This window comes from Schistocerca serialis, chromosome 1, assembly GCF_023864345.2.
Source record: "Schistocerca serialis cubense isolate TAMUIC-IGC-003099 chromosome 1, iqSchSeri2.2, whole genome shotgun sequence".
In the NCBI taxonomy this organism is placed as follows: Eukaryota; Metazoa; Arthropoda; class Insecta; order Orthoptera; family Acrididae; genus Schistocerca; species Schistocerca serialis.
This window is the reverse complement of record NC_064638.1, coordinates 797,380,367-797,405,907: the sequence shown is the minus strand read 5'-3', so window position 1 is coordinate 797,405,907 and position 25,541 is coordinate 797,380,367. Positions and strand designations below refer to the sequence as shown.

Here is a 25,541-nt window from a genome sequence, read left to right as displayed (position 1 = left end):
CTACGGTATGTAATTTGTTTCAAAGTCCTAGCAGCTGTAAGCGTGCTTGCTAATAAAATGAAACGAAATTTGGAGTCACATCACGGTAGTCTGGTAAACAGACCACGAGAATACTTTTCCCATGAGTTAAAAGAAATAATAGAGCAAAAACCTTTAACTTCAGAAGCTAAGATTCCTACAAAGACTCTTATTTCATATTACCAAGTTACCTACGATACACCAAAGAACAAAAATCCTACACCATAGCGAAAGACATTTGACCAGCTGCTCCATCTGTGATGCAGCGTCAAGGGTAACCGTGGCCATGGTCTCCGAGCTGATAGTCCATGCTGCTGCAAAAGGTTGTTGAACTGTTCGTGCAGATGGTTGATGTCTTGCAAACGTCCCCATCTGTTGACTCAGGGATTGAGACGTGGCTGCACGATCCGTTACAGCCATGCTGATAAGATGCCTGTCATCTCTACTGCTAGTGATACGAGGCCGTTGGGATCCAGCATGGTGTTCCATATTACCCTCCTGAACCCACCGATTCCACATTCTGCTAACAGTCATTGGATCTCGACCAACGCGAGCAGCAATGTCACGATACTACACTCCTGGAAATGGAAAAAAGAACACATTGACACCGGTGTGTCAGACCCACCATACTTGCTCCGGACACTGCGAGAGGGCTGTACAAGCAATGATCACACGCACGGCACAGCGGACACACCAGGAACCGCGGTGTTGGCCGTCGAATGGCGCTAGCTGCGCAGCATTTGTGCACCGCCGCCGTCAGTGTCAGCCAGTTTGCCGTGGCATACGGAGCTCCATCGCAGTCTTTAACACTGGTAGCATGCCGCGACAGCGTGGACGTGAACCGTATGTGCAGTTGACGGACTTTGAGCTAGGGCGTATAGTGGGCATGCGGGAGGCCGGGTGGACGTACCGCCGAATTGCTCAACACGTGGGGCGTGAGATCTCCACAGTACATCGATGTTGTCGCCAGTGGTCGGCGGAAGGTGCACGTGCCCGTCGACCTGGGACCGGACCGCAGCGACGCACGGATGCACGCCAAGACCGTAGGATCCTACGCAGTGCCGTAGGGGACCACACCGCCACTTCCCAGCAAATTAGGGACACTGTTGCTCCTGGGATATCGGCGAGGACCATTCGCAACCGTCTCCATGAAGCTGGGCTACGGTCCCGCACACCGTTAGGCCTTCTTCCGCTCACGCCCCAACATCGTGCAGCCCACCTCCAGTGGTGTCGCGACAGGCGTGAATGGAGGGACGAATGGAGACGTGTCGTCTTCAGCGATGAGAGTCGCTTCTGCCTTGGTGCCAATGATGGTCGTATGCGTGTTTGGCGCCGTGCAGGTGAGCGCCACAATCAGGACTGCATACGACCGAGGCACACAGGGCCAACACCCGGCATCATGGTGTGGGGAGCGATCTCCTACACTGGCCGTACACCACTGGTGATCGTCTAGGGGACACTGAATAGTGCAGGTACATCCAAACCGTCATCGAACCCATCGTTCTACCATTCCTAGACCGGCAAGGGAACTTGCTGTTCCAACAGGACAATGCACGTCCGCATGTATCCCGTGCCACCCAACGTGCTCTAGAAGGTGTAAGTCAACTACCCTGGCCAGCAAGATCTCCGGATCTGTCCCCCATTGAGCATGTTTGGGACTGGATGAAGCGTCGTCTCACGCGGTCTGCACGTCCAGCACGAACGCTGGTCCAACTGAGGCGCCAGGTGGAAATGGCATGGCAAGCCGTTCCACAGGACTACATCCAGCATCTCTACGATCGTCTCCATGGGAGAATAGCAACCTGCATTGTTGCGAAAGGTGGATATACACTGTACTAGTGCCGACATTGTGCATGCTCTGTTGCCTGTGTCTATGTGCCTGTGGTTCTGTCAGTGTGATCATGTGATGTATCTGACCCCAGGAATATGTCAATAAAGTTTCCCCTTCCTGGGACAATGAATTCACGGTGTTCTTATTTCAATTTCCAGGAGTGTATAAACCGCAATCGTGATAGGCTACAATCCGACATTTATCAAAGTCGGAAATGTGATAGTACTCATTTCTCTTCCTTACACGAGGAATCACAACAACGTTTCACCAGGCAACCCCGGTCAACTGCTGTTTGTGTATGAGAAATCGGTTGGAAAGTTTCCTCATGTCAGCACGTTGTAGCCGTTGCCACTGGCACCAACCTTGTGTGAATGCTCTGAAAAGCTAATCATTTGCATATCACAGCATCTTCTTCCTGTCGGTTAAATTTCGCGTCTGTAGCACGTCATCTTCGTGGTGTAGCAATTTTAAGGGCCAGTAGTGTACAAGTATCTTCTGCAGTATTCGATAGTTTGACTTCTGTCTGAATAAAAAACAAAGCATCAAATTGCTGCGAGGGAAACGATAAGCGGTGACATTTGTATTATTGATTGTCACAAATAATGGCCGTTTTTCCGTATATATCGCGATATTCAAGGGCGTGGTTAAACAGAAAGCTAAGAGGACAGCTTAAATTGCTGCGAGTAAAATAACAGACTGTTTTTTTTCTGCAATGTGTTGCTATTTCCGAGAGTCCAGTCAGCCATATTAAAAGACTGTTTCGGTTCCCTGTTGGGGTTATTCGCAATGTGCTGCTGGACAAATACACATCACTCTGACATCACTTCCGAGTGTGAGGACAGCTTCTCTCCACCACCAATGTATAGGCCGCAGTATACGTACGATACAGTTCCGCACTGTCGCCTGATAAACAAAGTAAGAGCCTACGGAATATCAGACCATCTCTGTGGCTGGATTGAAGAGTTTTTAGCAAACAGAACACAGCATGTTATTCTCAATGGAGAGACATCTATAGACATTAAAGTAACCTCTGGTGTGCCACAGGGGAGTGTTATGGGACTATTGCTTTTCACAATATATATAAATGACCTAGTAGATAGTGTCGGAAGTTCCATTCGGATTTTCGCGAATGATGCTGTAGTATACAGAGAAGTTGCAGCATTAGAAAATTGCAGCGAAATGCAGGAAGATCTGCAGCGGATAGGCTCTTGGTGCAGGGAGTGGCAACCAACCCTTAACATAGACAAATGTAATGTGTTGAATATACATAGAAAGAAGGATCCTTTATTGTATGATAGCGGAACAAACACTGGTAGCAGTTACTTCTGTAAAATAACTGGGAGTATGCGTACGGAACGATTTGAAGTGGAATGGTCATATAAAAGTAATTGTTGGTAAGGCGGGTGCCAGGTGGAGATTCATTGGGAGAGTCCTTAGAAAATGTAGTCCATCAACAAAGGAGGTGGCTTACAAATCACTCGTTCGACCTATAATTGAGTATTGCTCATCAGTGTGGGATCTGTACCAGGTCGGGTTGACAGAGGAGATAGAGAAGATCCAAAGAAGAGCGGCGTGTTTCGTCACAGGGTTATTGGGTAAGTGTGATAGCGTTACGGAGATGTTTAGCAAACTCAAGTGGCAGACTCTGCAAGAGAGGCGCTCTGCGTCGCGGTGTAGCTTGCTGCCCAGGTTTCGAGAGGGTGCGTTTCTGGATGAGGTATCGAATATATTGCTTCCCCCTACTTATACCTCCCGAGGAGATCACGAATGTAAAATTAGAGAGATTAGAGCGCACACAGAGGCTTTCCGGCAGTCGTTTTTCCCGCGAACCATACGCGAATGGAACAGGAAAGGGAGTTAATGACAGTGGCACGTAAAGTGCCCTCCGCCACACACCGTATTGTGGCTTTCAGAGTATAAATGTACGAGGGCTGTTTTTTTTAACCTCTGACTGGCTGTAAATAAAATAAAAATGTACAGAAAATAATTTTATTACCAAAAGTGCAGTAAAGTCTTAACTTATTTTTCTACATAATCGCCAAAACGATTGAGGCACTTGTCATACCGTGACACAAGCTTTTCGATGCCTTCCTCGAAGAATGTTGCCGCCAGTGAGCACAGGTAAGTCTTGACGGCGTCCTGAAGTTCTTCGTTAGTATCGAAGCGATGCCCACCTAACCATGACTTCAGTTCTCGGAACAGGTGAAATCACTAGGTGCTAGGTCCGGGCTGTACGGTGTATGTTCAAAAACTTTTCATTTAAACTTTTTTTGAGGATGTTTTTTGTCATGTTGGCACTGTGTGGTCGGGTGTTGTCACGGATCAAAACAACGCCAGACGAAAGTATTCCTCTCCGTTTGTTTTGAATGGCTCTGTGGAGATGATGTAAAGTTTCACAATAAACTTCCTCGGTTATCGTCGTAGCTTGCTCCATAAAGTCCACCAGCAGCACTCCTTTATGGTCCCAAAACATAGTGGTCATTGTTTTTCTTTTTGTCAGTGAATGTTTAAACTTTTTTGGCTTGCTCGGGGAAGCTGTTTGCATCCACTGCTTTGACTGTTCCTTTGTTTCAGGATTGGCGTAGAGGACCCACATTTCATCGCCAGTAACAATCGACTTCAAAAAAACGTTTCCCTCATTGGCATCACGGGCATTTTTGGGATCCAACGTGCACACAGTTTCGGATAGCCTATGTCTTGAGTCACAATTGTGTACAAAGCAGACCCTGAAATGTCTGAAAATTCATCAGACAGTTCGCTAATTGTAAACCTCCGTTTGCATCTCACCGCCTGATCAACACGCTCAACGAGGCCTACAGTGGCTTGCGACCTTGTCCACCTTCATCATGGACGTCTCTTCATCCTTCTTTAAATTTTCGACACCATTCCCGAACGTTATCATCACTCGTAACGTTGTTACCATACACGTTGCTCAATCTGCGATGGATTTCCGCAGCACTACATCCTTCTGCTTGCAGAAAACGGATTACACTTCGTAACTCACATTTGGCGGGAGCATCGAGCGTAGCGGCCATGTCTACACGGACGTAGCTCGGCTACGACTGACACACCGCAGCTGAAAACGGCAGAGGTTGTGGTGGAGTAGCTGCGCAATCGCATGACGCGCAGGTCCGGCCCCTCCCTACCTTTTACTTGCTTAGATGGACGATCGGATGTTGAAAAAAAAAAAAAAAAAACAGCCCTCGTAGATGTAGATACGTGTACGTCAGTCGTGAAGACGGGTACGAGTGGAGCGTTGCATTTGTTTGGCAGGATGCGCGGTTGCGAGTGAGCGATGCGCGGCTGCGCAGGCGGCGGCCATGGCGGCGGCAGCAGCGGCGGCGGCGGCGGCGACGGCCAGCAGCAGCAGCAGCAGCAGGGCCAGGATGCGGTCCAGGGGCAGCCCGAGCTGGCCACCATCTTCCAGCCGGCGCGCCGGCCTGGCTCCGGCGTGCAGCGCGCGCCCAGTGTAGTGGTCACGCACGGCGACGACACGCCGCCGAGGCCCGCCTCAGGCACCGGGTCCGTGGGGCAGCTGCCTAATGGGCCCTTCTCCAGCGTCCACCAGCACCAGCACGCGCCGCAGCTGCAGCACGCCGACTCTGGTGAGTGCTTCTCTCTGTACGAACTGAACATTGCAAAACAATTGATGCTGAGATCTTCTGAGTTGTTAGGCAGCATTAAACTGGTGTGACGAAAATCCTGCGATACTCCTGTTTTTGCCCGGCGTAGTGTAGCAATTCGAGGTGTCAGACTCAACAAGTCGCTGGAGGTCCCCTGCAGAAATATTAGCCATAAGGCCTCTATAACTGTCCATAACTGCGAAAGTGTTGCCAGTGTAGGATTTTCTGCAAGAACTGATGTCTCAGTTATGTCCCATAAATGTTCAAAGGGATTTATGTCAAGCAGTCATTCACTCGAAGTGTCCAGAATGGCCGCGTGGGATTAGCCGAGCGGTCCAAGGCGCTGCAGTCGTGGACTGTGCGGCTGGTCCCGGTGGAGGTTTGAGTCATCCCTCGGGCATGGGTGTGTGTGTTTGTCCTTAGGATAATTTAGGTTAAGTAATGTGTAAGCTTAGGGACTGATGACCTTAGAATTTAAGTTCCATAAGATTCCACACACATTTGAACATTTTTTTGTCTGGAATGCTCTTCAAACCAATTGCAAACAGTTGTGGCCTCGTGACATGGCACATAGTCATCTGTCAACAAAACATCATTGTTTGGGAACAAGTAGCCGCACATAACCAGTTCGTCAAAGATTGGTTCAGTCGGACCAGAGGACACAGTCCATTGCATGTCAACACAACCCAAGCCATTGAAACGTCCCCTTAGAAAAATTAATGAATGATTGTACTGATAAACCCCTTACGTTATTTGATTTTCAAACAGCTGAGGAAAACTGAACGTACTCAGACATTTCTCTCTTTACTTATTCTGATCATCACTAAACTGACACACAATATTTTTAGCGCGACGCAATCTGACTTTCAATAATCCCTACAAAAGAATGGCCCTGACTAACCATAACCTATAACTTTCTTGAATCATTTACCTCACAGAAATCTTCGTTGCTCGAACTACTGCAATACAGCGAGCGCCAATACTGCCAGCTAAATAAAGGATTCTAACTACTGAAGGCACTAACTACTGATAGGCATAGTTAGCAAATGAAAGATTTCGATAGAGAACAAACAATGTATTTACCTTAATAGTGTTCAAAAGTCATAATACATATATCAGTTCATGACATCCAGTCTTTCAAATTTACTGTCTCTGATGGACACACGTCCAGATCATCCGCTCTCAAAACTCTGCCATCTCGCTCTATACACCCACCACTGCTGGCGGCTCACCTCCAACTGCGCAACGCTACGCGCTGTTCACATCCAACTGCCCAACACTACAATAGCGAATATTTCAACAATGCCAGCCAGCCACAGACTGCACACAGCACAGTCAGTGATTTTCATACAGAGCGCTACCTGGCGTTACCAATATAAAAACCTAAACAGCCTACTTACACCATTACAGAGCCACCATCAGCTTGCATATTGCCTTGTTGACGACTTAGGTCCACGGCTTCGTGAGGTCTGGGATACACTCGAAGTCTACCATCAGCTCATACCAACTGAACTTGGTACTCATCAGGTCGCAGTTTTCCAGTCGTCTAGGGTCCAACCAATATGGTCACGAGCCCAGGAGAGGCGCTGCAGATGATGCCGTGTTGTTAGCAAACACACTCGCGCCGGTCGTCTGTTGCCATACCACATTAACGCCAAATTTCGCCGATTGTTCTAATGGATACGTCCGTCGTGCGCCCCGCATTGATTTCTGCTGTTATTTCTCACAGTGTTGCTTGTCTGTTAGCACTGATAACTCTGCGCAAAGACGGCTGCTCTCGGTCATTAAGTGAAAGTTGCTGCCATAAACGATCTGATTGATGGTATTGACAGCGGCCTTAGACTGTTTGCCGATGATGCTGTAGTCTACAGGAAAGTAGTATCACCCGAAAGTTGTGAACAAATCAATGCAGAAAATAAATGCATGGTGTAATGACTGACAGTTATTTGTCAATATTAGTAAGAGTAATCTACTGCGTATAACAAGGCGAAAATTCCCATTAATGCAGGAGTACAAAATAAATGATCACTCTTTGGAAGCGATAACATCAGTGAAGTATCGGTGTGTGACTATTCGAAATGATCGCAAATGGAATGATCAGATTACACGAGTAACGGGTAAGGCGAACTCTAGATTGCGGTTTATTGGCAGAATCCTGAAGCTATGCAGTCCTTCAACAAAGGATATAGCTTACAATACGTTAGTTCGTCCAGTCTTAGAGTATTGTTCGTCTGTATGGGACCCTTACCAGTTGGGTCTGATACAAGATATTGAGAAGGTCCAAAGAAGACCGGCAAGATTCGTGACTGGTACATTTAGCCATTGCGAGAGCGTTACAAATCTCATAGAAAGTTTGAAGTGCGACACACTTGCAGATAGACGACGCGCTAAACAGAAGGAGCTGCTCACTAAATTCCGAAATCCAATCGTCGCCGAGGATGTAGAGCATATATTATTACCACCAACTTTCAAATCGCGTAATGATCATCATTCAAAGATAAGGGAAATAAGAGCTCTTACTGAGGTGTTCAGACAGTCGTTTTTCCCTCGCACGATCCACGAGTGGAACAGAGGGGGGGGGGGGGGGGGGGGGGGAATATGACTTTGGGGTGAACTGTGCCCTCCGCCACACACCGCTTGGTGGCTGGCGGAGTATATATGTAGATGTAGAAGGCCATCGGCCGCTGCGTTGTCAGTGATGACAGAAAATGCCTGAAATTTTGTATTCTCAGCGCGCTGTTGACACTGTGGATCTCGGAAAACAGAATACCCTAACGATTTCCGAAATGGAATGGTCCATAGTCTACCTCCAACTACCATTCCGTGTTCAGTCTCAAATTCCCGTCAAGTGGCCGTAATCACGTCGACAACGTTTTCAGATGAATATAAATGACAGCTCTGCCAATGCACTGTCCTTTCATTCCTCACGTACGCGATACTACCGCCATTAGTATATGTGCAAATCGCTATCCCATGACTTTCGTCACCTCAGTGCGTATTCCTCTACTAAATTCTACAGAATTCGTCGTTTTGATCCCTTTGCTGGTATCTTCTTCAGGATTATGCCGATTAACAACACTAAACTTTAATGGAGTGGAAAGGTACGGAATGTCACTCGACGTCACCTTCAAGTAGTGGTGTGTTCACGCAGAACGTCAACACAACAACACTTCTTTTACCCCATAAGTCATTGTTCACTTCCAGAAATCTGACCTCTGTTGTGGAAGAATGCTCGTGGAAAATACGCTAATCATCATGTAACATTTGCAACGTGTCACAAAACCAAAATACATAGGCTGACAAAAAAAAGTGAAGGGACCAACAGAAGAGGAGGAAACGTAATGAATCTTCATGAGCTGAGAGCGAATGTAGTATAATGTCAGTGACTATAATATAATCAAATTTACAAAGAACTTGGTACTATCAGCCACCTTGTTAATATGATGATGCGTCCACCCCGGCTTGGATGCGTGCATTGGTGCAGTTGGGAAGGATGTGAAAAAGCCGTTGTCTTCTCCTGATGTAAGATGAACAACTGTTGTAACTGCTGTTTAATATCTTGGATAGTGGCATTATCCAGCTTTTCCATGAGCTGTCCACCTATCTTGTCCTCAGTTGTGCAATTAGTGATACTCTATCTGATCATGATCAGCCGAGCGAAATGGCGCAGCAGTTAGCACACTGGACTCGCGTTCGGGAGGACGACGGTTCAAACCCGTGTCCAGCTACCCTGTTATAGGTTTTCCGTGATTTCCCTAAATGGCTTCAACCAAGTGCCGGGATGGTTCCTATGAAAGGGTACGTCCGATTTCCTTAAGTATCTTCCCCTAATCCGATGGGACTGATGACCTCGCTGTTTGGTCCCCTCCCCCAAATCAACCAACCAACCACTCATTGTGATTGCAACTGCGTTATATGGTAGTAATTAGAGTTGTGTTAATTCTGCTGTGTTGTGGCAAAAGAAACAAAACTTTACGTGGCAAAAAATAAATGTAGGCGTTACTTTTACTTAAGGCTTTTCACTGATGAAGCTTCTCTGAAGAAACAGAAAATGGTAACAAGTCAGGGGAAAATAAATCACTATTTTTGCTGAAATTTCGTCGAAATCCTGTAATACTGTGTGTTTTTTGGCTTTTTTCTTGCTACACTTCAATTATATGAAAAGTACGAAAACAGTTCATAGCAGATAGTAGGCCTATGCCATCTTTTTGTTTCTAAAAATGCTCAGAGTGAAGTACTGAACTACATTGCCTCAAATGTGATAAAGGTGTCTTTATACCGAAGCGCCAAAGAAACTGGTATAGGCATGCATATTCAAATACAGAGGTATATAAACAGGCAGAATGCGGCGTGGTGGTCGGCAATGTCTACATAGGACAACAACTGACTGGCGCAGTTGTAACTAGTAGAGCGCTTACTCCTGCTACAATGGAAGATTACCACGATTTAAATGAGTTTGAACGCGAAGTTATAGTTGGCGCACGAGCGATGGGAGGCAGCATCTCCGAGGTAGCGGTGAAGTAGGGATTTTCCCATACTACCATTTCACGAGAGTATTGTGAATATCAGGAATCCAGTAAAACATCAAATCTCCAACATCGCTGCGGCCCGAGAAAGATCCTGCAAGAACCGGACCAACGATGACTGAAGAGAATCGTTCAGCGTGACGGAAGTGCAACCCTTGCTGCTGATTTGAATGCTGGGCCATCAACAAGTGTCATTCAACGAAACATCATCGATATGGACTTATGGAACTGAAGGCCCTCTCATGTTCCCTTGATGACTGCACGACACAAAGCTTTACGCCTCGTCTGGGCCCATCAACACCATCATTGGACTGTTGACGACTGGAAAGATGTTGTCTCGTCCGACGAGTCTCGTTTCAAATTGTATCGAGCAGATGGACGTGAATCCATGAATCCATGAACCCTGCATGTTAGTGGTGGACGGCTCAAGCTGGTGGAGGCTCTGTAATGATGTGGGGCTTGTGCAGCTGAGGTGATATGAGACCCCTAATACGTCTAGATATGACTCTGACAGGAGACATGTACGTAAGCATCCTGTCTGATCATCTGTATCCATTCATCTCCATTGTGCATTCCGACAGACTTGGGCAATTCCAGCAGCACAGTGCAACACTCCACATGTCCAGAATTGCTACAGAGTGGCTCCAGGAACACTCTTCTGAGAGTAAATACTTCCTCTGACCACCAAACTCCCCAGACATGAACATTATTGAGCATATCTGGGATGCCTTGCAACGTGCTGTCAGAAGAGATCTCCACCCCATCGTACTCTTACGGGTTTATAGCGTCAATTCCCTCCAGCACTTCTTCAGAAATCAGTCGAGTCCATGCCACATCGTGTTGTGGCACTTCTGCGTGCTCGCTGGGGCCCTACACGATATTAGGCAGTGGCACCAGTTTCTTTGGCTCTTCAGTATATAGCCTCACCAGGCAAATATTAATACGGGCGTATCCTTCTTCACTGAGTGCACGCCCTTAGGGCCAAGAAGAGCAGGAAATGAAAGAATGAGCCTTACGAAACTAAAAAAAAATGTGAACTGAAAAAAAAATGTAACCAAACTAAGGCAGCCTGTTCGAAATTGCACATCGTTTGTTCTTCTGCATCTTTTCCTGCCTCATGCAGGTTCGAAGGTCCTTACAGTTTCTGCCGCTTTTTGTGGTCCTGTGTGCCATCCTAAGTCAGTTCTTTTTCCCACTGTTTCTCTCAAAAACAATCCACTAATCTATTTTTAGACCTTACTTTAGCCTTACGCTGCCATCTCCATCACTCTCCTTGTAACATGAATTTGGTCTTTTCTCATGATATGACCATAGCAGTGGAGTCTTCTCTAATTTCTTGGACGCTTCAACAACTTTTGTGATTCCTCAGATTTTCCTATTGGAACCTTGTCCTTTGTGTTGATACCGCATGTCTACCTCAAGTCTGTGTCTCAGTTACATCTAGCCTATTGCAACAGTTCTTAGTTGTTGCCCACGTCTCTCCGCCATACACTAATGGTGGCCTTACATGCCTTCCCCTTGACTTTGACATTTACATTTTTGTCTCAGAGGATTCCAGACATCCTTTTCCAAATCGTCCATTCAGCTTGCATTCTGAATCAAGATTTACACTACATTCTACATTTAAGCTGAGGCGTTTGAAGCAATCTACTCTCTTTTGGTTCTGCCCATTAATTATGAATGTTTCATCTTCCTTTTTCCCTGGCATAATTACTCTGTTTTCTTTCTGATGAGTGTAACCCCTCCGTCTTCCAGTGGACATTGTTACACTCCTGCGAAATCTGTGTCTGCTGATGACTGACAATCTATGCCATGCTGCCCCACACCATGCACTGCAACACACTTGACTCATTGCCATGCCTCCTACAAGAGGATCGAGACGTTTCTGCTCAAGTCTTGTCCACTCACTAATGGCCGCCCTATTGAGATCATTCGGAGAATTGTTCCCGCAATGAAGCACTGGCAACTCGGTCTGTGTCAGCACATACTAGAGACCACAACATTCATTCGTTTCTTGCCTCCTGGATGACCTTTTTCATGAGGTGGGTTTGGTGTGCTTGTGCATTATCACCTTATATGACGGTCCCATTTGTTGACTATAGGGCTAGACAGTAGACCAAAGTATTGAAGAGTAACAGAAACGAGATTACCGAAAAACTTAACATCAAAACTGGAGGCAACAAAGTAGACGAACTTAAGAAATTCTGCTGCCTTGAACCAAAATAACACATGATGAATGAAGCCAGGAGGACATGATAAGCAGATCAGCACAGTCATATGGCATAGAGAAGTCAACTTCTATGAAACATAGGCCTTAATTCAAGGAAGAATTTTCTTAAAATGTACACTTGGAGCACAACATTATATGGGTATGAATCGGGGAACATGGGAAAACTGGAAAAACAGAGAATCAAAGCGTGTGATGTGTGGTGCTGGAAAGGTATTGAAATTTAAGTGGACTGATAATAAACGAAGATGTTCTCCGCAGAATCAGCAAGGAAAGGAACATATGAAAACAACTGACAAGTGTCTGTTGGTAGTAGTTTTTCTTGTAGTGAAGCTGAATTAGATAGTTCCTGCGTATTACTATGGGTAGAGGTTATACTCAACAGCCGTACCAAAATAATAATTGGCTCCTTCTATTGACTCCCCGACTCAGATGATATAATAGCTGAACACTTCAAAGAAAACTTGAATCTCATTGCAAATAAGTACTCCACTCATATAGTTATAAGTGGCGGAGACTTCAATCTACCCTCGATTTGTTGGCGAAAATACATGTTCAAAGCCGGTGGTAGACAGAAAACATCTTCAAAAATTGTACTAAATGCTTTCTCTGAGAATCCAGATGGTATACCAATCAGGTTCCTTTCAGAGTATGCAGACACAATAGCGCCTTTCTTAGCAATCATATACAACCGCTCACTTGACGAAAGGTCTGTTCCTAAATACTGGAAAGTAACACAGGTCATACCAGTATTCAAGAAAGGAAATTGGAGTAACCCACTGAATTACAGACCCATATCACTGACCTCAATTTGCACTAGGATTTTCGAGCATATACTGTACTCGAACATGATGACTGACCTTGAAGAAGATGACTTATTGATACAGAATGAACACGGATTCAGAAAATATCGTTCTTGTGCAACACAGCTAGCTCTTTATTCAAGTGAAGTAATGAGTGCTGTCGACAAGGGATCTCAGATCGATTCCATATTCTTATATTTCCAGAAGGCTTTTGATACCATTCCTTGCAAGCGACTGTTAATCAAGTTGCATGCATATGGAGTATTGTCTCAGAGGTGTGACTGGATTCGTGATTTCCTCTCAGAGAGGTCACAGTTCGTAATGATACACGGTAAATCATTGAGTAGAACAGAAGTGATATCTGGTGTTCCGCATGGTAGTGTCATAGGCCCTCTGCTGTTCCTGATTTATATAAATGATCTAGCTGATAATCTGAGAAGCCCCCTTAGATTGTTTTCAGACGACACTGTAATTGCAATTGAAAAAACTGCAGTAAATTTATTTATCAAGTGATTATCTAAGATAATCCAAGGAGCTAGTTAAAATGTATAACCTTAGAATGTCAATCTAAAAAATTAATTTTCAACATTTGATCCATCAACTATCATCTTCAACTTGTCATTAAATTGAACTAGAACATTCTTAGGACTATTATTAATCCCATCAATGTTCTGACTTACAACATCAGGAATTAATATTATCTGAAATAAACTAAGCTTAACTTTACACAACGAATTTAAAACACTACTAGGACCAAAATCATTTAATGGAAGAACATTCATTTTTATCTCAATGTTTATTATAATACTATTTAATAATTTTATAGGACTATTCCCTTATATTTTTACTAGAACAAGACATTTAGCATTAACATTTACAATCGCTCTGCCTATATGATTAAGATTTATATTATTTGGATGAATTAATCATACTAACCATATATTTACACATCTTGTACCACAAGGAACGCCGCCCACATTAATGTCATTTATAGTATTAATTGAAACAATTAGAAATGTCATACGACCATATACACTAGCAGTACAACTAGCAGCAAACATAATTGCAGGACACCTATTATTAACCTTATCAGGAAACACATGACTGTCTATAGCAATAAACTTAATTTCACTACTAATTATTGGACAAATACTTCTATTAATCCTAGAATCAGCAGTAGCCATAATTCAAGCTTACGTTTTTTTCAGTTTTGAGAACTTTATATTCTAGATAAGTATATTAAACCTATGTGAACAACTCACTCAAATCACCCATTCCACTTAGTAGACTATAGACCTTGACCACTAACAGGATCAATGGGAGCAACAGTCCTAGTATCAGGATTAGCAAAATGATTCCATCTATTTAACATTAATTGATTTATAATTGGATTTTGGATTACCTTACTAACAATAATTCATTGATGACGAAATGTAGTACGGGAAGGAACCTATCAAAAATTACATACAGTTTTTGTATCAATTGGATTACGATGAGGAATAATCCTATTTATTGCATCAGAAGTATTAATCTTTGTATCATTCTTCTGAGCCTACTTTAGAAGAAGACTAGCACCAACAATTGCGCTAGGAATATTATGACCTCCAATAGCAATTCAACCTTTTAAGCCTATACAAATTCTATTAGTTAATACGGCTATCCTTTTAGAATCAGGAGTAACTGTAACATGAGCACATGTTAATAGTTTAATAGAATCTAACCACACTCAAGCATTACAAGGATCATTCTTCACAGTACTATTAGGATTATATTTCACAATACTTCAAGCATATGAGTATTGAGAAGCACCTTTCACTATTGCAGACACAGTATATGGATCTACATTCTTCATTGCAAGAGGGTTCCATGGTCTCCACGTAATTATTGGAACAATCTTCTTAAAAACATGTCTACGTTGACACTCAATAAACCAATTCTCACCAAGACATCACTTTGGATTTGAAGCAGCAGCATGATATTGACACTTCATAGACGTAGTATGATGATTCTTATATATTTCTATTTATTAATGAAGTAGATATTTGTTTTTCTAGTATAAATAGCACGTTTGACTTCCAATCAGAAAGTTTGATATATATCAAGAGAAACAATCTTAATCCTATCTACAACGGTTTTTATTAGATTTATTATTCCAATAATTGTCATAATCCTTGCAACAACATTATCAAAAAAATTAATCAATGACCAGGAAAAGATATCACCATTCGAGTGTGGATTTGATCCAAATAGATCAGCCCGAATACCATTCTCCCTTCGATTCTCTTAATTGCAGTAATTTTTCTAATCTTTGATGTAGAAATTGCATTCATTCTATCAATGGTAATTATTTTCAAAACTTCAGACATTATAATCTGAACAGTATCAACAATATTTTTTTTTCTAGTCCTATTAGGTGGACTGTACCATGAATGAAATCAAGGAGCCTTACAATGAGCAGAACAAAGAGTTGTAGTTAACTATAACATTTGGGTTGCATTCAAAAAGTATTGATATAATCAATCAACCTTAAATAGAATAAGAAGCGACATATTGCAGTCAGTTTCGACCTGAAAGATTGGTAAATAGTATACCCTTATTCTTATTAACTGAAGCCAAAAAGAGGCATATTACTGTTAATAATATATTTGAAATATAAAGTTCCACTTAAGGAAATGTAAAGCCAATATGAAAGCTGCTAACTTTTTATATTAGTGGTTAAACTCCGTTAACATTTCTAAAATTTATATAGATTAAATAAAACATTACATTTTCACTGTAAAAAATAATATATTCATATTTATAAATACCTAAAAGTAAAAACACTTCCTTAACATCTTCAGTGTCACACTCTAATTATAAGCTATTTAAGTATAAGAAAAATAACATTACTAAAATAAACATTCAAAAAATAAAAGTTAAAAGATAAATCTTAAAGTTAGAATCATATCAACCTTGGATATAACCAATTAAATAAATAAATAATCTATATAAACCTTTGCCACCAAATAACTCACCTCAACTATAATCAAATGATTTTGATGAATAATAACCCAACTTTACAGGAACATATCTAACAAACTTAGTTGAAAGAAAAGGTATAAATCATATAGAACCAGCAAATCTAACAAAAGAAGGCATACTTAAAGAAAATAAATTATGAGAAAAATCAAAGATAAGATAACCCAAGTAATCATGTAAAACAACAACTGCAATCGTCAAAAACTTTAAATTATAAGGCAAAGCAATCACATGAGGAATAGGAAAAACCAATCAAGATAAAAGACTACCACCAAAAACAGCAACATTTAATAACCCAATCATACCAAATGAAACATAATAACCTTTATCATCAAAAGAATATCTAGAATAAAAATTATTATCCCCAGATATTGAATAATAAAATAAACGAAAAGAATAAGAAGCAGTTAAACCATTAGAAAAAATAAAGAAAAAAATTAAACAATTACTTCATTTTATACGAACCATTTCAAGAATCAAGTCCTCTGAATAAAATCCTGCCAAAAAAGGTATACCACACAAAGATAAACTAGAAACATTAAAACAAACAGAAGTTAAAGGTATAAAATTAACAATTGAGCCCATAAAACAAATATCCTGCGAATACTTTAAATCATGAATTATCGAAACTGCACACATAAATAATAATGCCTTAAACAAAGCATGAGCCAATAAGTGAAAGAATGCAAGCTTTGGATAACCTGTAGCCAAAATTCTTATTATTAAACCAAGTTGTCTTAAAGTAGAAAGAGCAATAATCTTCTTTAACTCAAATTCAAAATAAGTACCCAATCCAGCCATAAATATAGTTATACAACCAATTAAAAGTAAAAATCAACCACAATTATAAGCATCTAATATTGGTCTAAAACGAATCAATAAATAAACTCCAGCAGTAACAAGAGTAGAAGAATGAACTATAGCAGAAACAGGAGTAGGAGCAGCCATAGCAGCAGGAAGTCAAGAAGAAAAAGGAATTTGAGTTCTTTTAGTTATAGCTGCCAAAACAATTAATATATTATAAGCTTTATTTCAAAAGAATTAGAAATAAAATCATAATAATAAATATAATTTCAACCATCAAAATGTAATATTCAAGCAATAGAAATTAAAATAGCAACATCACCAATACGATTAGAAAGAGCACTTAATATACAAGCACTACAAGATTTTACATTTTGATAATAAATAACTTAACAATAAGAAACCAAACGTAAACCATCCCATCCTATCACAATTCTAATCTAATTAGGACTAATGATTAAAAACCCTATAGAAAGAATAAATATTAAAACAATAATAATACAACGATTTATATTTTTTCTCCTGATATATAATCCTCTCTATAGTAAATCACTAAAGAAGAAATATACATAACAAAAGACATAAAAATAAGAGATACTGAATCCAAAATTAGAGTTATAACAACCATAGAGCTATTCGAATTAAAAAGTTCTCATTCAACAAAAACTCTATAATCAATTATAAAATAATAAATACATAAAATAAAAATTATAGTTCTAGAAAAGAACACAGAAAAAACTCAAAGAACAAATAGAAAATAAATTCATGGCCTAAGATGAAAAACTTCATATCACTGATTGCACAAAACAATATTTTAAGTTAAAATCTGAAGCAACTAATACAAAGAAATACTCACCCTTTAAACAAAGAATATTTAAAGGCAATCAATGAAAAAGTAAAAGATGATATTCACGAAAATAACCAAGAGAACAAGTATAAACCCCAGAATAATAATTCCCATTCTGAGAATAAAAATATAATACAAAGTATAAACAGCTCTAAAAAAAAGATAAAAAGATTAAAGCAAAAAATCTAAAAGAAGTTCAAGACATAATTCTATTTAATAATCTAAGCTCACCTACCAAATTCAATGATGGAGGAGCAGCCATATTTGATGATCTTAAAAGGAATCACCATAAAGCCATTCTAGGTATTAAACTAAGTATACCCTTATTAAATAATAATCTTCGTCTACCTAAATGCTCATAGATCATATTAGATAAACAAAATAATCCAAAATAAACCATGACCAACCATTAAAGAAAGTGAACCCATACAACCTCATCAATTTAGTTATCAATCCACCAATAACCATTCTTATACGAGTGACAGAAGAATATGCAATTAAAGACTTCAAATCAACCTGATGAAAACAAATAATACCAACAATAACTCCACCAGATAAACCTAAAGATAATCAAAAATAATTAAATCTTAAACCCAAGTAAGAAGTAACCTTCATAACACGAAAAATTCCATAACCACCTAACTTTAATAAAACAACAGCAAGAATTATTCTACCTGAATAGGGGCCTCTACATGAGCCTTAGGAAGTCATAAATTAACCAGAAATATTAGCATCTTAACTAAAAAATCCCAAATTATAAATACATGAAATATAAAGTATAAGAACCAAAATCAACCAATAAAGGGAAATATAAAGTGTTAGAAAAATTATAAACCTTAAATAAAACCAACAACAAAGGTAATCTAGCAACCAAAGTATAGAAAATTAAATAAGCACTAGCCTGCAAACACTCAGGCTGATAACCTCAACCTAAAATCAAAAGCAAAGTAGGAACTAATCTAGCCTTAAAAAACGATAGAAGACCCAATCTAGCAAATGAACAATAAAGTATAATTATTAAAATTAAAACAATAAAAACAAAAAATTAGAATGATAAGAACTCAAATAAACTGAACCTCTAGCAGTAATTATTAAAGAACAAAATTAAGCTAAAGGAAAAATAATCAATACCAAAATAATATCTAATTATATTTAAATCAGCATATGAATACACACAAATTATAAAAACAAAACTCGACAGAAACGTTAAAGAATGAACCAACCACTGACAATTATTTAACAAACAATGAGGGATCAAAAAATAGTTATTAATAAATACTTTAACATAAAGATAAACCAAAAGAGTTTAAAAAATCATTACCATGAGACTGAATTATTGAAACCAAAATAGAAAGCCCCAGAGCACCTTCACAAACAGAAAAAACTAAAAAAATAACAGGAAAGAAATAATCGTAATCAAATTCAATAAGAAAAACAATAATTAATATAAATAAGGAAAGAACAATATACTCCAATCTCAGAAGAACCATTAATAAATGCTTACATTTAGAAGAAAATACATAAACACCAGCAAAATATATCAACAAAGAAGTAAAAACAGAGAATATAAACATTAGTTTTAATAGTTTAAAAAAACACCGGTCTTGTAAACCTGAAGTAAGTCTAGCCCCCGCTTTTAAAACTTCAGAGGTGGAAAACTTCCATCATCGGTCCCCAAAACCGATATTTTAAATAAACTAAACCCTGAAATGATTAAAATAATAATTATAACACTATCAAACGTAATAAATATTAATTTTATTACATTAAGACAACCCAATATCAATAATACTTTTCATTATCCTTCAAACTTTCTCAGTTGGATTAATAACAGGAACAATAATGGAAAACTATTGATTATCATATATTTTATTCTTAACATTTCTTTGTGATATATTGGGTCTATTTATTTATATTACAAGAATTGCATCAAACGAAATATTTCAACCTAAATCAACTACCATAATCATCGCCCTAAGACTATTTATTATATTAATATTAAATATCATGGACATAACAATATTTATAGACTTTATATATGAAGACAGTAACTGTTCTAGAAAGAACAGAATACTGTTGATGACCGTGCAGCTTTTCCCTGGAATAAATGATCACTAACTGAAACCCTCAGCTGCCGACAGGTGTTGTTGATATACCTCGATGTGGACAGCTGAAAATGTGTGCCGCGACTGGGACTCGAACCCAGGATCTCCTGCTTACATGGCAGACGCTCTGTCCATCTGAGGCACTGAGGACACAGATGAATAGTGCTACTGCAGGGACTTATCCCTTGCACGCTTCCCGTGAGACTCACATTTCCAACTGTCCACAATTCTACATATGTAATGTACCTTATAGACATTTGCCCATTCACTCATTACTCGTGCATGCTTTGGCGATTCTCGTAAGAGTTTGGGCAACCTGTACACATTTGCACAGACGAAGGTCAATGGCTGGGTAGCCTTTAACTATATATATGAAGACAGTAACTGTTCTAGAAAGAACAAAATACTATAAGGTACATTACGTATGTAGAATTGTGGACAGTTGGGAATGTGAGTCTCACGGGAAGCATGCAAGGGATAAGTCCCTGCAGTCGCGCTATTCATCCGTGTCCTCGGTGCCTCAGATGGATAGAGCGTCTGCCATGTAAGCGGGAGATACCAGGTTCGAGTTCCGGACGGGGCACACATTTTCAGCTGTCCACATAGAGGTATATCATCAACACCTGTCGGCAGCTGAGGGTTTCAGTTAGTCATCATTTATTCCAGGGAAAAGCTGCACGGTCATCAACAGTATTCTGTTCTTTCCAGAACAGTTACTGTCTTCATATATATAGTTAAAGGCTACCCAGCCATTGAACTTCGTCTGTGCGAATACGCACAGGTTGCCCAAACTCTTATGGGAATCGCCAAAGAGTGCGCGAGTAATGAGTGAATGGGCAAATGTCTATAAGGTACATTACATATGTAGAATTGTGGACAGTTGGGAATGAGAGTCTCACGGGAAGCGTGCAAGGGATAAGTCCCTGCAGTCGCGCTATTCATCTGTTTCCTCGGTGGCTCAGATGGATAGAGCGTCTGCCATTTAAGCAGGAGATACCGGGTTCACGTCCCGGTCGGGGCACAAATTTTCAGCTGTCCACATCGAGGTATATCAACAACATCTGTCGGCAGCTGAGGGTTTCAATTGGTCATCATTTATTTATAGACTTCTTCAAAAATACTGAAACTATAAATATTGATAATTCAGTCAATTACCAAGAAATAACAATATCCTAAGAAAAATTATATAATAGACTAACATTCATTATTACAATTATAATAACAATTTATTTATTTTTAGCACTATTATCAGTAGTTAAAATTACTAATATTAACCAGGGGCCAATTCGTAAAATAAGATAATTTACTAATAAATAAACCCTTATGATTAAGACATTGTTTAATTAAAATTATTAACAACTCTTTAGTTGATTTACCTGCACCAACAAATATTACATTTTGATGAAATATTGGGTCCCTACAAGGATTATGTTTGGTAATTCAAATCGTAACTGGACAATTTTTAGCTTTACATTATACATCAGATATTGTAATAGCATTCAGTATTGTAGTACACATCTGCCAGGACGTAAATAATGGTTGAATTATTCGAACTTTACATGCAAATGGGGCGTCTATGTTCTTTATTTGTATTTATTTACATGTGGGATGAGGAATTTACTATGGACCTTATATATACATGCACACCTGAATAATTGGTACAGTAATTCTATTCTTAGTTATAGCAACTGCATTTCTAGGATACGTTTTACCTTGAGGTCAAATATCATTCTGAAGTGCAACACTAATTACTAATTTATTACCAGCAATTCCTTATTTAGGAACAGATTTAGTTCAATGAGTGTAAGGAGGATTTCCTGTTGATAACGCTACATTAAATTGATTCTTTACATTTCATTTTGTATTACCATTTATTATTGCAGCTATGGCAGCAATTCATTTATTCTTCCTTCATCAAACAGGGTCTAATAACCCATTAGGGCTAAATGGAGATATCGAAAGAATTCCATTTCACCCATACTTTACTTTCAAGGATTCTATCACATTTGTATTAATAACATCATTATTAATAATATTATGTTTAATTAACCCTTACCTTCTAGGAGACCCAGATAATTTTGTACTCGTCAATCCAATAGTAACACTAGTTCACATTCAACCAGAATGATATTTCTTATTTGCATATGCAATTCTATGATCAATTCCTAACAAGTTGGGAGGTGTTATTGCTCTATTCCTGTCAATTAGAATCTTAATAATTTTACCATTCTATAGTAAAACACCATTCTGAGGTATCCAATTTTATCTTATCAATCAGATTCTATTCTGAATTATAGTAGTTGTTGTATGTTTATTAACATGAATTGGTAAACGACTAGTTGAAGAACCTTATATCATAAGAGGACAAATGTTAACAATTATCTAGTTTACATACTTCTTAATCAATGTCCATGTTGCAAATGCATGAAGATAAGTTAATTAAAGAACAAATAATTAGCTTAGGAAAAGCATATGTTTTGAAAACATAAAACTAGAAGTTTAACTCTTCTATTAACTTTACTTAAAATTTTTTTATAAATAAATGAGATAAATAAAATCTTTAAACCAACAAAGAAAATAAAAAAATTTAAAGATTAAGGTAAAAAACTTTTTCAAGCTAAATATATCAACTTACCATAATGGAGCAATGGTAAAGTACCCCAAACTCAAATAAAACCAAAATATATAATATCAAGCTTAATAAAAAATATAAAAGAATAAAAATCACCCCCCAAAAAAATAAAGCTAATAATATTCTTATAAAAACAATTCTAGTATACTCAGCTAAAAAAATTAAAGTAAAACCACCTGCACCATATTCGATATTGAAGCATGAAACTAACTCAGACTCACCTTCAGCAAAATCAAAAGGGGTACGATTAGTCTCGGCCAAACAAGAATCAAAACAAGCTAAAGCTAAGGGAAAAGAAATAATAATAAATCAGCAATAAAGCTGATAATTTATAAAATCAAACATGTTAAAACTACCAATTAAAATAATTAAAGACAATAAAATCAAAGCTAAATTAACTTCATATAAAATTGTTTGAGCAACAGAACAAAGAGAACCTAAAAAAACAATAATTTGAATTATAGGATCACCCAGCAATTATAACGGTATTAGCATCTAGTCTAGTACAGCACAAAAAAAACCATAAGAAAAAGAACACATATAAGTTAAGTAAGGGAAATTACTCAAACAGCCAAAGAAATCATTAAATTAAAAACAGGAGAAAAATAATAAAGCAAATAATTAGATATAATAGGAATAGGCTGCTCCTTACAAATCAACTTAATAGCATCACTAAAGGGCTATGGGATCCCTACAAATCCTATTTTATTAGGACCCTTACGAATCTGAATATAACCTACAACCTTCCACACCAACAAAGTTAAAAAAGCAACAATAATTAAAACACAAATAACTAATAAAAGAAAATTTAAAATAAACATAAATTTGTAGAAAAAATCTACATAAATGAATTCTAAGTTCAACCCATTAATCTGTCAAAATAGTAAATTAATTAATATTAATTAATAAAGTAAAAAATATTTTAACCATATGGTCCTTTTGTACTAATATGGATTAATAGTCTTAGGATAGAAACCGACCTGGCTCACACCGTTCTGAACTCAGATCATGTAAGAAGTTAAAGGTCGAACAGACCTAATCGCTGGACTCCTGCACCCAAAATTTTTCTTAATCCAACATCGAGGTCGCAATCTGCTTTGTCGATATGAGCTCTCAAAAAGAGCACCAATGTTGCTAACGAAGGGGCATAAGGGCATCTCATCTTTGTAATCTTTCATCAGTCCATGAAGTCTTGGGGGAACTGATGCTCTCTGTCATAGCTTCTTAACAACTTCATCTAGTAAGCCCGGTTCTCAGAAAAGTGTCATGGTCTTCCTCTGCACCCTCTTTGGTAGTACCAGTCCTGATCTTCCAGTATACATTGTCTTCTAGCAGGCCCCATACTTTCTCAATTTAATTCTGGGGAGGTAGGACCACAGTTGTGTTGCATTTAGCTGCTGATAAGAAGACAATATCTGGAGATTCTCTTAGTCCCCATATGGTCCCCTTACCCTGCTAGAGATGTTCAGTTTCATAGATTTAATTCAGATGAGAGCGTGATAGGTTTCATTATATACTTCTACAGCTTCTTCAGGGGGAAGTCATGCAGCTTCCTGTTCCACAGCACTGATAATGTCTGTGATAGTTCAGATTTACGAGTGGGTGCAAAATTGAGTCCTTTCTTGAGAACTGAAACATCATCCTACTTAGTTGCTTGGCCATGAGATTGATGATAGTCTTCTTGGGAACATCAGAAGGTTGTATCTCTGAGACATGCTCAAATTTCATGTTTGAGGTGTGGTTGCCCTTCTTTGTGCAGAATCCACTGTGGCCTATGTGACATCATTAATCCATTCTTATGTCCAAGAGATAAACTGGTTGGCCGGCTATAGATGTAATTTGAAAAGTTCTTTGCTAGTAGAGTCCATGCAACAGTGAATAAAGTATACTCTCTCCTGCGACCATGAGTACACTGCGGAGTTTCTTGATTCTTCTGACCACTGCTGAGTAAATGTAATATATTACCTTAGTGAAGTTCAGCACCACTCATTCTTCATGTCAACTCATAATACAAATGCACTCAGCAAAAAGCTCTTCCTATATACTCAAACAATGCAGTTAAATCATTTGATGTTTATTTCAAAATGTTTAAGAAAGCCTTTCAGGAGAACTATGTGGCCTTTGAAACAGAGGTGATAACCTTGTAGATCATTAAGGCAGCATCCTCAGATCACCGTCAAACATTCCTACTTGTAGAAAAGCATAAATAATTACTGAATTGGGCTGTTATCTTTTGCTTTGTAATGGGAGGAAGGTCAAAATTAGTGGTGATGGAATCACAGTGAGCGAAGTAGTAATCTGGTTTAAATGACTGTTAGTTAATTGGAAACTGGCAAAATTGTATGTACTATATTGTTAATACCATGTATATTCCCATGGGTGTTCCCAGTATCTGCCAAATTACAAAGAATAACTTCTTTGCATTTGTTTCATCGAATTTCTTCTGCCACAGAGAACATAAAGGAGATATGTTGAATTATTAACAAAAAGAAGATTGTCATAAAAATTAATTTAGTACTGTTATGTTCATTACATATCTCTTTGTCTTCTTTTGATGTATTTCATTGTCTGTGTTGTTCCTCAGTATCTAGAGGTATTTGTCTGCTTGCAGGAGGATAGGCAAGTTCTTTTTATTCAAAATATGTACACGAAGTAATTTGTTGCAAGCAGATAGAACATTTCCATTTCATTTATTATCATCCTTTGCATCATTTACGCGATATAGGAATTGTCATAATACTGTCTAGAATAGGCACAGCAGAATATTACAAATTTCTATCAAACACATAAAATTAACATTATATAACATGTTGAAAATTAAAACATTGAATTAATGGGTTGTTCTTTTACATGCTCTTTTAACATGTACCGTATGTGTTGAATATATTTAGTACATTTTGGAAGACACATATTACACATAAGTTAGAGTTAAAAAGACATAGTATTTACAATGAAAACAACATGATATTGACAATACAACTATCAGTTAGTGATTTAAGGATTCAAAATATTCCTCTATGCTATAAAAAGATTTATTTATCAGATAATTTTTTAATTCTGACTTAAATTTTCCTTCGTCTTCTGTTCCCCTGATGCAGAGTGGCAGA

At 38.8% G+C, this 25,541-nt stretch overlaps 1 protein-coding gene across 11 annotated transcripts in view; it reads left to right on the top strand.

Moving 5' to 3' along the window:
* Positions 1–25,541, top strand: part of LOC126483787 (putative thiamine transporter SLC35F3) — a 647,658-nt gene that overhangs the window by 297,854 nt on the left and 324,263 nt on the right. For all 11 annotated transcript variants that reach the window (XR_007587781.1, XM_050107011.1, XM_050107014.1 and 8 more), the window contains one exon: positions 5,123–5,454. Coding sequence is in view for 10 of the 11 variants with exons in the window: in XM_050107011.1 (XP_049962968.1) it covers positions 5,145–5,454 (310 nt within the window). In the remaining variant the exon portion in view is untranslated. The remainder of the gene's footprint in view (positions 1–5,122; positions 5,455–25,541) is intronic.